Source organism: Heterocephalus glaber, unplaced genomic scaffold (genome assembly GCF_053883595.1).
Source record: "Heterocephalus glaber isolate CG9 unplaced genomic scaffold, H.glaber_assembly_v1.0 deba00001553, whole genome shotgun sequence".
Lineage (NCBI taxonomy): Eukaryota > Metazoa > Chordata > Mammalia > Rodentia > Bathyergidae > Heterocephalus > Heterocephalus glaber.
Window position 1 is genome coordinate 7,281,367 of NW_028258344.1, and position 16,986 is coordinate 7,298,352.

At 37.0% G+C, this 16,986-nt stretch overlaps 1 protein-coding gene across 3 annotated transcripts in view; it reads left to right on the forward strand.

Moving 5' to 3' along the window:
- The window catches only part of Nkain3 (sodium/potassium transporting ATPase interacting 3), a 654,273-nt gene extending 642,389 nt beyond the window's left edge, over positions 1-11,884 (forward strand). Inside the window, exons 5-6 of one of the 3 annotated variants that reach the window (XM_021256085.2) lie at positions 1,577-1,647; positions 11,214-11,480. In XM_021256085.2, the coding sequence (XP_021111744.1) occupies positions 1,577-1,647; positions 11,214-11,267 (125 nt within the window). In that variant the 3' untranslated portion in view covers positions 11,268-11,480. Of the gene's footprint in view, positions 1-1,576; positions 1,648-11,213 lie in introns of all 3 variants that reach the window. The other 2 variants (XM_004842186.3, XM_021256087.2) reach the window with 2 other exon arrangements.
- The last annotated feature ends 5,102 nt before the right edge of the window (positions 11,885-16,986 follow it).

The following is a 16,986-nucleotide window of genomic DNA, read 5'->3' on the forward strand; positions in this document are numbered from 1 at the left end:
TTTTTATTTTGCTTTATTTTATATGGATATGTGCTATTTATATTTTTAGAGATAATTTGATTTTGACTATGATTTTCAAATTGAACCATTTTATTCACACAATACACACATATATACACACCACACATACATACATATTATATATCATTTTGTGTGTTTTTAAAATCCTCTTTAACCTCCAGGAGGGCTGTGTAAATTATCTAGTCATTCAATTTTTAGAACAAATAAACTGGAATATTTGGTGATGAGGCTGATGTTGAAAAAAGATCAATGTGGTATTCTGCCTAGAATCCTACTGGGGATCAACAGAGTAAAGAAACAGATATTTTATTAAACATCTAATCTGCAGAATATCTAATCTCCAAACTGACCACTTGAAAGCATTGTTCACTCTTCAGGGAGAAACTGTTTTCAGTGTCTCAGACCAACTCTCTTGTCACTGCTACTTTTCTTAAAGTGGTAACTAGTTAACTTACATGACTTGATGCAAAAAGGATCAGTCTCAGGCTCCTCTGGTGCCCAGGGTTTGCCTGGAGATGTTCTTGCCTGGTTGCTGGGCACTCTGCAGGCCACAGAAGTTTGTGTCTATTAGTCAAGCTGGTGAAGCTTCAATTGTCCTAGCCTTATTTCAGGTCCTCCAAAGAAAGGAAAAGGATGAAGTGTGTCAGACGTTGACCAGAATGGGTTACAACTAGCCAAGAATTCAATAAACTTCTAGGCTAATTCATATCTGTGTAAATCACAGTTCACAGAAATGCTTGCTTTAAACTAAGGATGGGATACAGTATCTGTGGATTGTATATCTTAGTGCATGTGTGCACACACACCACACACCCTTGAGAGTTCTGAGTCCCCAAGTGCCTGTATACCTGTTCATATCAAAGTGCTATCATGTATCATATAATCAAAGCTTGATTTAAGCTATTTGTTATTTTAAAGGGGTATAGAATAGGAAAAACAAATTAAAGAATTAACAAAAAAAAGATCAAGGCTTTGATCAAACAGAAAGAATTTAGAACTATTACAAAAACAAAATACCAAATCTATAAAGACTACAAGACAAATACCATGCTATCAGGGAGAACATGAAAACTTTGCAAGTGTTAGATACCTATTTCCCAGGGATATCTAGGGGACAGAAGACATGGAGATAGAGTATATGGCTTCTCCAAAGCCTTCTAATGATGCAAGGAATACAATAATCTTAAGAAAGACACTGGATTCTGGCAACAAGAAGAGAAGGTCTATATTTGGGTCTATGGAGGGAAAGGTATGTTTGTTTGCCTCTTGGCAAATGTGTTATTTAAAATCTCATGCTATATAATGTTGCTCCTCTTTTTAATGAGGCCAGTAATAACCATGATTTTTCTGATCCCAAGACCCCAGCTTGTGTGTTTCCTAAAATTTCCCCATTTTTGATCCCTGAAAATATTTTGTAGTCCTTTATTTTAAATACACGTTTTCCATTCTGTAGGAAACAGATGCTTTTGTTAAACTTATGTATTCTGTTGAAACATTTAGTATAACCTGTATTTTTATTTACACATTTATTCATCTTGGGCTGTTATATTTTCAGTTGATTTCATAGGTGGACTTGATACACACTCCTACTACCAGGATCATGTTGAGTTAAAGCCTGTTAAACCTGTAAGTAAAGGTGTGATGATATACAAAATATTAATCCTTCTAACCTGGCCAAAACTAACCAAACTTGAAGTCATTTGGACCTAGTACTAACCATTGGTTTATTTTCCACTCATATCTAAAACACACTTTTCACATGTAACCTAGCATCATCACATTATTATTCATCCCAGAAAGCAATTGAAGTAGGTGACATGGTTTATATTTCTAAAATGATGTTCAGGACTTATTTTCCTTATCAGTTATGGATTGCATATCACATTGACTACATATTACATTGATTGCAGTTGAAAAAGATGACATTACTTATGCTGCAGATGTGAAGGCTGACCATGTGTCTTGGGGCAGTATAGCAGAGTAGAAAGACAAGGAAAGCCTAGGTTAGAATTCAGGCCACCCATTTATGGTTCCAACTATCTACCAGGTTATCTCTGAGATTTGCTCTGTCCTCAGTAACATGGTTTCAAGGAAGAAATGCTAGACTACCTGGGATAATGTGTATATAGCTTGTAAATTGCCTATATTATTTTACTCAAATATTTTACTCAAAAGTTCAGAAATGAGTTTTCTACTGTCCTTAGAAGACATGGGGAAAAAATCAACTAATGAAAGTGCCAGCTGAAACTGAACTGATTTCAGTTGAGGAAAGGAAAGAATCGTGGTCACCTGATTGACAAAAACTGGAAAACAAGGATCTAAATGCAGTGACTCTATTTCTAGAAACCGGGCCGGGGATTTAGGTCAGTGATTTCGCTGCCTGCCGTGCATGCACAAGGACCCAAGTTCGATCCCTGGTACCTAAAAAAAATTAAAAAATAAAAATATTTCTAGAAACCCCTTAAGTAGCAAATAAACAACTGTATAAAACAACAATAGCTATCACTTGCTAAGCATTTTGTCTATATTATCTCATCTAATCCTCATAAAAATACTGTAATATACTAATTAATATACCTGCTTTATAAATAAGAAAATACAAGCTCATAGAAGATAGGTACCTTTCTCAAAGTCCTAGTGTTAATAATTTGTGGCGCTGGGATTTTTTCCTGGGTGATACTCTGTCCCCTTGCCTGATTAAGTGGATTTGCTCTGATAATCTTCGTGTCCTTCTATGAAGATAGAGGAAATCCTGTCAAAAGTCATGAGTGTAACAAACACTCACAAAGTCTTCATCTCTTGCCTTTTCTGTTACAGTGGCAGCATGTTTAGGGACTGAAGCCCTGAGAACCTGCACTGTCTCCTCTACCTCCCCAGTGTGAATTAATTTAACCCTGGAAGAATGATCTGAAGTAAACATAGCTCACAAGCTATACAAATCAGTGCCGTGTCTGTCCAAACAGAAATATCTAAATAAAATTTGGTTTCTTAGAGTAAATCCAATTTGGAGAAAGCACTCACCCTATATAACATTCCATGACCAAATCACCACCTCCTTGTTCAGGCTTCCAAGTGCCCATAAATGATGTGCTCCAAAAGTTGGTCTTTGTGGATTTGGGGATCTTGGCAGTGACTGTGACAATGACAAGCAGGGTCAGTACATTGGAAGTGAGAAAAGAACTGAAATAGTGCCTGATAGTGACTTGGAAAGTCTTTATATATTTGTTATGAGACCAGAGGATAAGGAATGATTTATTTCATCTTTCTGTGAAAACAAAAGAATGTGGAGAAATTACAATATAAAACATGTTGCAATGTAAGATAGATCTTTTCATTAGAGAAGGTTATTAAGAATGGCAAATAATTAATGTTGACAATGGAATCTCCTTTCTTGAGTAACTTTAAAGAACGGACTCACATATACCTATGAGCCTCAAAAGGGTATTCTGTGGTATTTATCAGGGGCAAGTGACTTCCACTTATGGTATCTGAAGCCTCTTCCATCTCTGTGAATTGAGAATACATAAAACATCCTCTTAAGATCACCCAAAAGTCTTTGATGAATTCTTCTATCTCTTCAAAGGATTTTCCAAACATCCCTGTTCACTGCTGAACTCACACTATTTTAGCTAAATCCAGCATCAATGACAGGCTTCAAAAAGCAACGGGACAATCTTCTGCTTTGACAGATTATGCATATTATCATGTCAGATGAATATGGAACACTTTTAAACTATGGAGTAGGAATCTGAAAGATCAAACTAAGCCTGAATTGAAATCCTTGTGCATGAAACAATGTAAGAGATCAGTATCTGTGCTATACACCAATATGCAAATATTGCAGCAGTTACCCAGGTGTCATCCATTAACCTGATTGATTTTTTTTAATAAGGCCTTTATTTTGGATTCCATTGTACCCAGTTCAATGATACCTTATCATCCCCATTCCCCTGCAGAAGCTTGGAGTAAAAGCCAACTTTTTGTGCTAAACTGTTAAGAGATGGGTGTGAATGCTGGTTTTTAACTTTGATTAAATCACTTTAGTCTTCATGAATACAAAGCCAGGTTTCATAAGGAAGTAACCTTATTAAGGAGATCAGAAAAATCCTTGTTATCTTCCAAGGCATGTGAACATGAATAGGTAGCTTTGAGGTTGAAATAAGTATATACAAGCCAATCTAGGAGTCCATTCATAGATATTCTGCAAAATCATACAGAGATTTAATTCTCATATTTCAATGTCAGCTTGTCCACATACAAATTGTGTGTTAATATGTATATTGGAGATGAGGTTATGATACGGGTGAGGTGGTTTGTGTTGGGTTTGATCTTTCATGCTTTCTTTCTTTTTAAAGTAATAATATCAAACCATCAAACTTCACTGATTAAATAAATCTGTGTAGTTCAATTTATAGCCATTGACTGATTATCTACAATGTGTATACCTGGCACTATCCTGAGTGTGGAGATACAAAGATAAATAACACTTGAATTTGACTTCTGATAGCTAATAATGTAGGAGCTTAGACCTAAATAGAAATAACTAAATACAAAACAACACCGCTAAGGCAATTTTATGCAGAAAGGAAATTGCTACTTTTCACTTCATTTCAACTATATGAAATTTTGGAAAAGTCAAAGTATGGAGAAAGTAAACAGATCAGGGGATGGGAGAGGAAAGGATGAGTAGGCAGGGCAAAGAGGATTTCTCAAACAATGAAGCTATTTTGGATGACATGACAGTGGTGCAAACATGTCATTCTACATTTTTCCAAACTCATAGAATATGCAACACCAAGAATGAATACTAAGGTAAGTTAAGGGCTTTGGATGACAACAGTTCATCATGCACGTTCATCAACTCTGACAAACATACAACTCTGGCAGTGGATGTTGATAGGATGTATATGTATATGCATGGGAAATATCTATCTTTTTCTCAGTTTTGCTGTGAACATAAAACTGCTTCAAAAAATGTCTTCACAACAAGAGCAAAAGAAAACAGGTATTCTTAGTGTGGAGGCTAATTTGCTTGACCATTCTACAGAGGACAGTGTTGAAGTTCAGGAATATGCAATCTGGTATACGTCAGAATTCTTACTTAAAACTGAGCAAACCTATGAGAAGCAGAGCAAGAATCTTGAAAGCTCCAGTGAGGGCACTAAGAGGCTTTAGCAGCCATTGCTCTATCATGTAAATGGCATCACCCTTTTGCCTAAAGCTATAAAACATGCTAAGTGATTGCCATCTGGTTCTGCCTTCTGGACAAGTGACACATAGGTCAGGGGAAGCCTGTACTGTGATCTTATCACAGCTGGTAATGCAAAAGTGTCATCTCACTATAGCTAAGACCTAGGTCTCCACCATATTTCCTCCATCACTGCACCCAGGCACTGTCCTTTCCCGAGGGCAAGGGTCACCCTTATCATCAGAGCACAGAGCCAAGTGGCTGCATGGTAGACAAGGCTCTGACAGGGACACCTACACATTGACTTAGGGTGAAGTAAGTCGATTTACCCTCAGAAAGAAAAATGGCATGGCATGGACCCATGCAACTACAAAAGCAAGATGTAATCTCAGAGAACATCAAATTAAGCAATTAAAGTTTGTCAAAATCACAACTGGTATACTTCCATCAAAATGGTTAACAACTGGATAGTGGGAAAATTAAGCTATGTAGCAGTAATTTTTAACATAAAAATAATTAGACCAAAGCAGTTTATTATCAACTGAATCCCAGAAGTATGCTGTGCAACAGAGGTAGAGCTAGATCTGATTGTTAGAAATTTCCATGAGCAAGACACCCCAGGACTGCAGTTAGGAAAGACTTGATGAGAAAGTTGACCCTGAACTCCCCCCATCACTGTTAAGCAATCATTTTCTAAGGCTTCCAAATGAAAACTTGACTTTTCCTTGGTATCCTAACTTGTCTGATTGCCTTGCTGGAGACTAATTTTTCTTCACAAAAATTGCTACATGCTACGTGGCCACTGCTGATTGAGTTATTGCTATCATCACTAAGTGCTAAAAGACAGAAGAGGCTAATCTTTATTTCAAGCTGTCAATACAACCACCTCCATGGTGCCTTTGTTGTCTATTCTCTACCTCTAACAGTCCAAGCCTTCAGGAAACTCACCTCTGTTGATCAGGATCTGAGACTCATCCCAAGGAGGTCATGTCTATTTGCACTTTTCTGAGAATAGTGATTCTCTATCAGTACCCCCAGATACAAGTTGGTAACATGCCAGGACATTTTGCATCTTTGTATTTACTGTGTCTAGATCAAGCACTAACTAGTGGGACAATCAAAGTGTGTGTGTGTGTGTGTGCGTGTGTGTGTGTGTGAAGAGAGGAGGTGAAATAATATATTTCAACCCTTAATTTAAAATGGCCAGCCATATCTAAGCAACCTATGACTGGAATAACCTAAAGATGAATACAGTGATGAATTCTTATCTTTATTATCTGTTCATTGTCCTTGATTGGCTTTCAATCAATTGTTTATTTTTACCCACACCTAGGAGGTGGCAAGTTATGTAAAACTCTGCTTGCTGTCTGTCCCGTGTGGCTCGCACAGTAGGGTAACTGGGATCTGCTCACAGTGATGTCTGACTCACTGTTCCCATTACTGAGCATGGAGTTCCATTTCCCAGCTCCCACCATCAGTCCCTGGAAATAGAAGGCACTTACAAAGATATTAATTCTCCAGGGCTGTCTCAGGGGCACTACAACTGCAATGCACTCAGTGCTCTCTCAGTTGTCCCAAAGGAAAGATGGATTTCCTGCATTCCTGCCTTACTTAGCACAACGTTAGCTACATTAGGGCTCATTGCTCTCCCTTTCTTTTTCACTAGCATTAGTAACTTTTTGATCCACCAGAAGAATGGTTACATCATTTCTGAAACTACTGTAAAAGCATATGCTAATGTGCAACCATTTGGTCAGGCAGCAATGAAATGAGTGTTTATGTTGCTTATGTAGTTCAATCTCATCACTTTCATAGTTTGTGCATCTCTGTCCTGGTTAGGAAGAAATGATGCAACCAACAGTGCAGAAGCAAGAGTCTGATGTGACCACCAGGACTGGAGGTCCCGCATCCACCTTATTCTCACTAGAGACACAGAGATCACTTCTTTTGACATGTGACTTCACTACCTGCTCACAGGACCACAGGAGAACTAGGTCTAGTTCTCATGCTACCCTGTGAAACACACTCATCTTCTTCCAAGTGGAGCAGCCCATATCTGAATGGTGGGCACCTGAATGTCCCCACCAGGGAGAAGGGCAATTCCTGAATTTTTCAGAGCTCCTAGGACTTCTCTCACTGTTTGTCATTGATGCCAAAAGCAAGAAAAAATTACATTTATGCAATTATGTGGAGATAAAATCCACCACCACTTCCAACGTTAATCAACAGCAAACAAAACAACTTCAGCTTTCCTATTTCCATGAGAAAATGTCCTCTGACTTAAAATTAAAGATGAGAAACATTAAATAAATTTTACATTAAATATATGTCATTTTTCATTTTATATTTACATCAAAAATATTTATTAAGCTACATTATGTAAGGCTCTGGGAAGAAATAAGACAGAAGAAAGAACACATAAAACACAGAGAAACACACACACACACAAACACACTACTCAAAATACAGAAAAACTTAGAAAACCAAAGAAAAATCCACACATATAAGTGTATAAAGAATGCCTATCAAAAAATACCCTCTGTAATAACATCACTATCTTATTGCTTGATTTCATTCTGCCTTCAGGGCAAATACTCTTAGGTAACTATTAAAATATCTAGTAGAACCTATTAAAAAAAAGAAGAAGAGTTGTGACTTTAAGGGTCCTGAATCTCCAACTATTCTTCCCAGAGTCACTGATGAATCATAGCATCATTAAAAGTGGGGCAATTAGACATTCATTGTGTGTCCCCAGATGTGCTAATAGGAGGTACACAGCCCCATCTGTGAAGTACCTATCTATAAAGTTAACCCTCATCTTGGAGTAATAGTGTAGAAAATACAAGAATAACAGAATAAGTTAAAGCTCACCACAAGGAACCAATGAGCAAATGCAGAATATGAATAATAATATGGACAATTGTTAACCAAGTAGTGGAAACTTTTATTGACTAAAAGATTTTAGAGACTGGGGGTGTAGTTCAGTTGTTGTGTGCTTCCCTAGCATGCGTGAGGTCCTCAGTTTGACCCACAGAAACAAGGGGATGGGGTGATCAAAATATGCTGTGAATGCTTAAATAAAACAAATGTATTACAGTAAAAGATACATTGTCATTAATCCCCCTCAAAAGACTTTCCCTCACTTTGAACACATTTATTTCATTGTTCTTGCCACTTCTAAAGAAGTTCTGGAAATTCTCTCCTATGAATGTCTTTCTGTGACTGCTTTAATGTGCTGAATTGATTTGAAACATTTACAGGAACTTCTGCCAAATAAAATATGAACCAAGAGAGATTATGTAAAGGTGCAAATTTCCAATCATGAAAGTCATTATATTGTATACCTAAAATGTACCAATAAAATAATATTTTAAAAAATAAAATTAAAAATTAAAAAAATAAAGGGGAAAAAAAAACCATAACAGTGTGTCCTCATCTACCTTATTCACCAGATCTAGTGATGTGAGACTGCTGGTTCTTCCCTAAAATCAAAATGACTATGAAAGTAAATGTTTTGAATCAATTTAGGACATTGAGGGAGCCACCAAAGAACAACTAAAGGCATGAAAAGGGGCTTCCAGAATTACAGTACTTCAGAATAATGAAATAAGTGTGTTTGAAGTGACAGGGAGTATTTTGAGGCTGATTAATGGCAATGTCTTTTTTACTGTAATACATTTTTTAAATTTAAAGGTTCACTATATTTTTAGATCACACCTCATAGTAGTCAAATACACTGTACACCTTATTCCATTCTGACAATAAGCCAATCATAATGACAAGCTTCCAGACACTTGGGGAAATGTGAATATGAACTAGATATGAAATGATACTGACAAATTCGTTAGCTATTTAATTCTTCCCAATTGATCAGACTCTTTCCAGCTCTGCAGTATTGACTCTGGGCCAGATAATCCCTTGCAGCTGGTTTGGCCCCACCGTGGGAATAGTTAGCAGCACCCTTGGCCTCTATCTAATAGATTCCAGTAGTACCACTCTCTATGAAACTGTAACAACAAAAACCATCTCCATTCTGGCACATTTTCTCTGATTAAGAATTCTCCAAAAAATAAAAAATAAATTAAAAAAAAAAAAAGAATTCTCCAGTCTGCCAGCTGTGGTTGCATATGCCTGTAATCCCAGCACTCTAGGAGGCTGAAGCAGGAGGATCACAAGTTCAAACCCAGCCTCTGACATTTAGAGGTTGTATAAATCATAAAACTCCATCATTATAATCATATCCCTTTATCTTTACATTTAAATCTCTGTTGAAATACAAAGAGGTAAAAGGGGGGGGCGGGGATTTAGCTCAGTGGTTCTGACTCCTGCCTCACAAGCGCAAGTGCAAGATCCCAAGTTCCATCCCTGGTACCAAAAACAAACAAACAAAAGGAGGTAAAAGGGGTACCTATGGCTTCTCATTTAGAACATAGAGAAACAGGAGAGCAGAGAAAATGTAATGGGGAGATGGGAGAGTGCTGGAGGCCTCTGACTTCCAAGGAGTATGGAGGGTGGGGGAGCATGATGTACAGTCAGAAGAATGGCTACAGAAAATGAACCCAAAAGTTGGAACTTTTCAACTATTTCAAATTATGAGTAAAAAGTCCATTCCAGACCACAGACTCTTTGAACTGAGTGGAAGAGAAGTTTCTAGAAGCTGTAGAACAGTAAAACTGTAAGAGTCATTTTTGGTATGATGCATATAATTTAATTAGAATAAGAACAATAACTTGGCTAATTGAAACAATTAAAGCACAATTAGTTGGAAGCTGGATGGCATTAGCTGTACACAGGAACTGCAGATAACACCGAAGGTTGTTTGTAGTGGGGTAAGAAACTAATATGTCTGACACTGTGAAAGTCTTCACAGAGGAGAAAGTAAATCTTCAAAGGTGAATGGGTTTTGGATCAGCTACGACTTCACATAAAACAATGCAACCTAAAGTATTCAATAAATATTTATTAAGTGGAGCAGCACGTAAGTAGCAAGTACTATGTGGAGGGTGATTTTGCCCAAGGGTGCATAATTCAGTGCCATCATATTCCAAAGGCTGAATGCTTAGTATAAAATAAGGAATATGTAAAGAATCTGCCACAAGTGTGGAGACAAAAGTTGTTGAATAGGAAATGTGTTAGTCAGGATTCTCCAGAGAAATAGAACCAGAAAGGCGTGCATGTGTGTCTGTGTGTGTCTGTGTGTAGAGAGAGAGAGAGGGAGAGGAAGAGAGAGAGAAGAGAGGAGGGAGGGAGGAAGGGAGTGAGAGAATTGGCCCTGCAATTACAGAATTGACAAGTCCAAAATCTGCATGTCAGGGCAGCAGACCGGAGATTCAGAAAAATGTTGGTGTTGCCGCTTGAGTCCAAAGGTATTCTGGAACAAGAATTTCTCCTTTCACAAGAAACTTCCATCTTTGGCTCTTAAGGCCTTCATCTGATTGAATGAGCCCCATTATGGAGGAAAATCTGCTTTACTCAACATCTACTAATTTAAATGTTGATTTCATTTAAATGCTATGTTCACAGAGTCATTTAAACAAATATCTGACTGTAGCTTAGCCAAATTGATATGTAAAATTAACCATCACAGGAAGGAATGTACAAGTATATAAGGCATATAGGTGGGCGGTTAAGTAACATGAAAGCCAGACTCCTTAAAAAGTGTCAGCCAAGAGGATGCTGGAGTAAGGTTAGGCTGGAGATGTACCTCATAGTCCGGAGAGGCAGTATCACCTAACATCTTTACCTCTGAGGCAACCACATTACCCTACAATTGCTGTGAGGATGGTCCTTCCCTCCCAGGAAATGAATTCCAGGCATGGAAGCCTTATTGGCACACTTTTTATCAAAATGTAGGAAAGTCCCAATATCTGGCTTTCTCTCAGCTCCAGTCAGACAGGACCAGGCACACCCAGGAGCTGTTTTGCATTTCAAAAGTCCTGTATGAATAGAAAGGATTTTTGTTTCTGTGCTGGTTTTTTAAAGCAATTCATATTTTCTTTTTTAGGTCGAAATAAGTAATGATATTGACTCAGAAATGCGGCTGCTGAACCTGACTTAAGGAACAAAGCACCACAGACAGCCAGCACTTGGTGGATCCAATGCGTGTCACCTTCCTTCCTGAGAAGACACTCTGCCTCTCTGCTTTCCCATGGACTGCGGAGTCCTTAGCTCACAGCCCATGTGTTATTAGCATTGTTTGCTAGATGCGTTCTAGGTGCTTGGGTGGGTAATTTTTTAGTCATTTTCTTCTTATATAAAAACTTGTAAATTGTAAAAAAAAATGGTTTTTAATTTTTTAACAATATTTAATGTGAGGCATGCAAAATGAAAAAAAAGTCTGTGAAAACCTAGTCATTTCAAACAGATATATCAGTATGTGTGTTGTTTGAGGTGTGAAGTCTGCTGCTGACTGCTGAAGTTACGCTAGGCCAGATGGATCCGCCCTGGCAGACATTGCCTGTGGGCACCAGACACAGAGGTAGACCCCCTGGCAAATGAAACATGATACAGATAGATCATGGACGCAGCTTTCACACTGACTACGGAAAGCTGTCAACACCACAAGGCAAAGTCATGGAGTCCCCCTTCATCCTACTTTTCTCAAAACCCAGAACAGCATTACAGCAACCTAAATTTTCAGAGCTGTGCATGACATCCTCTTCTTCCTGTATTTTGAAAAAAAAAAAAAAAGTATGTGTGAAAGAGTGAAATGATTAGTGGAACTCTTTTCTCCTTTGAAGGGAATATGAGCACCTCTGAGATCCATATTTTCTACTCTTTCTCCCACTCCCAATACTGATGTCAGACCAGAAGATACAGCTCATGGTCTGTGGGACAAAAATCACAGCCATTTGTCTGTAATCAGAGACTGCTCCATGGATATTCAAAGGGAGGATTAAAATACTGTTAAGATCTATATAAACACTTCTGAGGAAAGTATTTGCATTTGAGCCACATCAACTTTCCTTTCTCCTAACGCTACCAAGGAAATGATATTGTGGGGAAAAGGACAGTCTTGAGAACACATTGTAATTGTTTTTTTTTTAAATTGACATAAAATTTACATAGGGTAAAACCCACAGATGTTAAGGATAGAATATGATTAATTTGAAAATATGTAGACACTCATATAATCAATGTCTCATTCAAAATACAGAACATTTCCATCACTTTAAAAACCATCATGCCCTCTTTTCCAATTAATTAACATTCTCTAGACAACCAATGTGCTGTTTTATGATTGATTTTTGTCTCTTCTCAGTATAATGTGTATGTTTTTTTCCACATCACTCTTTTCCATACCACTCAATCATTACTTCCTATGTGAAAGTAAGTTTTGTTCACTTTGTGTATCATACAAAGTGCAAGTTCCTATAGGTCACAAAGTTGTGCAGATGTGCACTGTTTAGTACAGAGATTGCTAACTTGCTCCATGCCTCTCTAAAAAGTCTATGAATGGCCTGAAGTTGCCACAAATATTTGTATGTGTAGATTTCTTTTTTCTTCTTCCTTTCTGGAGTCTATGAAGTTCATGGGACTCTGAAAAATGAAAGATTAGTATCATAAAGTTTCCCCTGATTCTTCCAGGTTCATAACAACCACAGTGGATTTTCTCATGAATTGTTACTCACTGGCCTCTGGGTTGTGCCACTCTATCAAATGATGCCCATTTTCTCCCATCATTCTTCATTCTAATAAGCAAACAAGATTAAAATGAAGAGGCAACAGCATGCCTGGAATGGGGAAATCCAATCTGCCATTCTGTAGTGGGGGGACTGAAGCCCTGGCTTCGTGGTGCACTGGTCCAGAGCCCTGCTTTTGTATAGAGGGCCAAGAACTATGGCCAAAGGAAAAAAATGGGGGCAGCACCAAAGCTGAGGTTTGGGTCCCAGTCTACTGCTGTGATGTTGGACCACATTTGATGTCTTGGCAGTCTTCTTCATCTAGGAAGAGCTACGATCTCTACCTCCCAAAAGTGAAATAAGAACTTGATGCCAAATGTTTCTAAAAACCTGTAAAGTATGGGACGCTCCACAATTGGAAAAGGCGGCGGTTATCAGTACTGTCAGGTACTAAGTTGGGTGTAGGCTGGGGCTCCAGTGACTCATTTCAGTGCCATGAAAAGCTAACAAGAACAACAAACTCTTCTGCTTCCTAAAAACTAGTGGGAAAATTGCCCATGTTTAAACCACGTGAAATACTGAAAATGAAAAATTGCATTTTTAATTAAAAATAACTTTAAATTCCAAAACTAATACAAATTATTATTATTTTACAAGCTAACAAAAGTTAAAGTTGTAGACAATTAGTAAGACAGAAGGATAAAATTAATATTTAAATATTTAAAGCTGTCATTTCATTACATACACCCAAAAATAAGAATGTGACTAACATTTTACAAAATAATGCCAAAATAGACTTTTGGCTTAGTAATTTTTTGGTGAAAATTCACTATAGGCAACTACTTAATTTAGCATATGTGTTTTTATTTTTAATCTTTCTTCACTTATATAATGAAATTTTAATTGTTTCTAACCCTGGCAATATATCATGATCTTTCTAAAGTACTGAAAATTTGCCACTTTTCAGAATCAAGTAGTCAGTCTCCTACCTCCTCTCCTCTCTTCTCACTGCTTCTCATTTTTCTAGCTACTCCTCAGAGGCTCTGCTTACCTAGGAAAAACTGGATAAAGATAAGTGCAGAGCTCTGCAGAAACAGCTGGCATTTGCCTGTTAATCTGGACAGTCCCAACACAGGACTCTTACGGTTGCTGCTGCTCAGAAATGAGACTTTCCGGTTCTCACTTTTGCCTCCTATTTTTAGGGAATCCACTCTGTACCGTGCATAGCCAGTAGGGTTTTCATTGAGGATATGTTCACTATCTATGTGTTCTGGCCACATCTTGACTTCTCCATCTGGAATTGTGTGCCTGATCAGAGAAAAATTGTGTGTCTGTGGTCATTCACCAGAATCTTACCATCTTAAGGAGGCTCACGAGTAGTCGTCACAAGTGGCTAAGTTAAAGCAGAAAAGAGGGCATCCCTTTTCCTTTGGGGCCTAGTGCAAGTAGAACATGGAAGGGAAAATATAAAACCAGTGTTTGTCACTCTTTGAGCCACTTTGACCTTGAATCTTGTGAACTTTGGCCAACTTTTCCCCAAGCTCTACCTTCTGTCTTGATGGAGTAACATCTTTTTTAAAGGGTTTTCTGCTGATATAGTGTGACACATTGGAAGCTGTGATACTTCCAGTTTACCGCTTATTTATTGGAACCTGAAGAAATGTTTCAAGGCCAAAAAATAAGTTAAGCAGGAGAGTTACAGAGAGGGTTAGACAATTCCCAGGAGAGAGAAAATGTCAGGTTTGGAAGGATCCATATAAGAGAAGTGTCAAATATCTCTTAGGAAAACCAACAAATGTGTATGCCCCCAAGAATCTTAGCCTTCCTTCTCTCAATGTGAGAAGATACGTCCTTAGAACAAAACCTAGGTTCATTTGTTTGGAAGACAACTTGACATCTTGTTTTGAAAGCAGCTTGACATCTTGTTCTAGAAAAATATTTTCTTTTCTTCCAGAAAATATAAGGGCTGCTATTCCTACAGTCCTCAATAAAGAAGGCAGTCAGCTTCAGGAGGCTGAATCTAACAAAATATAGCAAGGCTTCCATCTGTCTCACTTAATGAATGGGAACCTCTTGATTGAGTGGAATTTGTCTTCATTAGAACCAGCTAAAATGTACAAAAGGCAAAGCTGAGAAAAAACATTATGACTCTCTTAAATTGAGAAGCAAATAAAAGCCAAAATTGCTTTCTTCAATCTTTGCAAATTAGAAAGGAATCTTGCCAAGAATAAACAGACTTTTGTTTTATTCTTAATTTTAAAAATTATGATGCCCCCAAAATATGGATACCTGTAAAGATATTCTGACTGATTAGTTTTTAAAGCAAATATTCACTTATGATTTCTGAGTTATTTTAACAACTCATAGAAATGTTATTGTTTATTACAATTCAAATATTTTAACTTGACCTTTTAGCCCAATATAGTACCTGCTTTCTCTCAAGGGTTAGCTGAATTAAGTAGGAAAAAATACAAGTAATTGATCCTTTAAAATTTAGAAACTTTAGGGCCAGGAATTTAGCTCAGTGGTTCTGCCGCCTGCCTTGAAAGCACAAGGACCCAAGTTCAATCCCCAGTACCAAAAAAAAAAAAAAATTAGAAACTTTAAATATCTGGGTTTTTAAAAAGTATTTCCTTTCATTTGAAGCATGGTCTTTTTTTGCATAGAAATTATGTTGAGATGTCTAAAAGGTGTAATTAAATACATGTGATCAATAACCCTATAACTTAAGGATGTTTTGCCCAAAAGCAGGATAAACAGAGGAAACCATTTCTCATGTACAGAACTTCAGACTGTGCAATTCAGAAAGAAAGCAGAGGTATTTTAAATATTAGAATGTATTTATTTATAAAGAATTTTCAAAAGAGGGTACATAATTATTTAACAAAATCTAATTTCCTAGATAACATTTCTCTTCCTGCCTGAAAAAGCTTAGCTTTTTTATTCAGAGCTAAGAAAAAATACCATTTATAGCAAATGAATAAAAGTTTTTTTGCGTGTGGTGCTGGGCTTTCTACCCAGAGTCTTCACACTGAGCTACATCCTCAGCTTGTTTTTATTTCATTTTTAAAAATTTTGAGACAGATGAAAAACTAATCATCTTCTTTTAACCTTGTACCCATATATAAAGAACAAATATAATGTTAAATACTAAACATTCAAAAAATGAAATAGTGAAGGAATCCAAATATACTTTCACTGAAATTGAAAGTAAAGAAAGTAAAATAATAGTAGAAAAGAAAGGAGGAAGAGAAGGAGGGAAAGTGAAAATTTAAAAAGAGAAAGAAAGGAGTAAAGAGGTAGGTAGAAAGCAAGAGTCCAAATTGAAAGTTTATCTAATTTGGATTTGCCAGTGTCAATTCTTAACTTCAGAGTTTGTGTTCCTTTTTATTTTCATTGACTAAAAACATTAAATCATTTTCCATTCCCCTTTTCTTTACAAAGGTATTAAGAAATAGTTTGAAGAAAACAGTAATCTGTGTAGTTCTCAAAGAAGTTCCTTTTGTGGACAACCTTGCCACTGTATGTTAGGATTAGTTTTACCTACAAGTGAGAAAAAATATAGTGGTTTAAATAAGATAAAGGTCTATTCCTCTAGTATTTTAAAATTTTGGAAATAGCAAAGTATGTGTTTCCTAGAGACAGGACCCACAGCTCCTGCTGCTTCATCCTGGATGGCTACTATACTTAAGATTGTAACATGTCTCAGAATTGTTGCTAAAGTCCAACCACTGCTCTCATATTCTAGCCAAAAAGGAAGAAAAAGGAGAAAATGAAGAAGAGTTCTTCTTTCTTTTAAGGACATTTATCAAAGTTGTCCACAATACTTGTGCTTACATTGCATTGGTCAAAACTTTGTGCAGCCCATACTTTGCTGTGAAGAAAGCTAGGAGTTATAACCTTTATTCTTGATGACCTTGTGCCTACCTAAATATTACAGGCTTGCTTTCTTAGTAAGAAGGTTAAATGTATATAAAAGAATGTTTAGCAGTCACTGCCACATAGCTCGAACTAATTTGTTGGAATAGTGTTTTCATCAATTTTTATTATAGGAAAAGTGTTTTAATTTCTTTTAATTATAATACAATATAGAAAATATACACATATTCTTCAACATTGTTAGGTATTTAGTCATTGAGTCTGTGAAATGAGAAT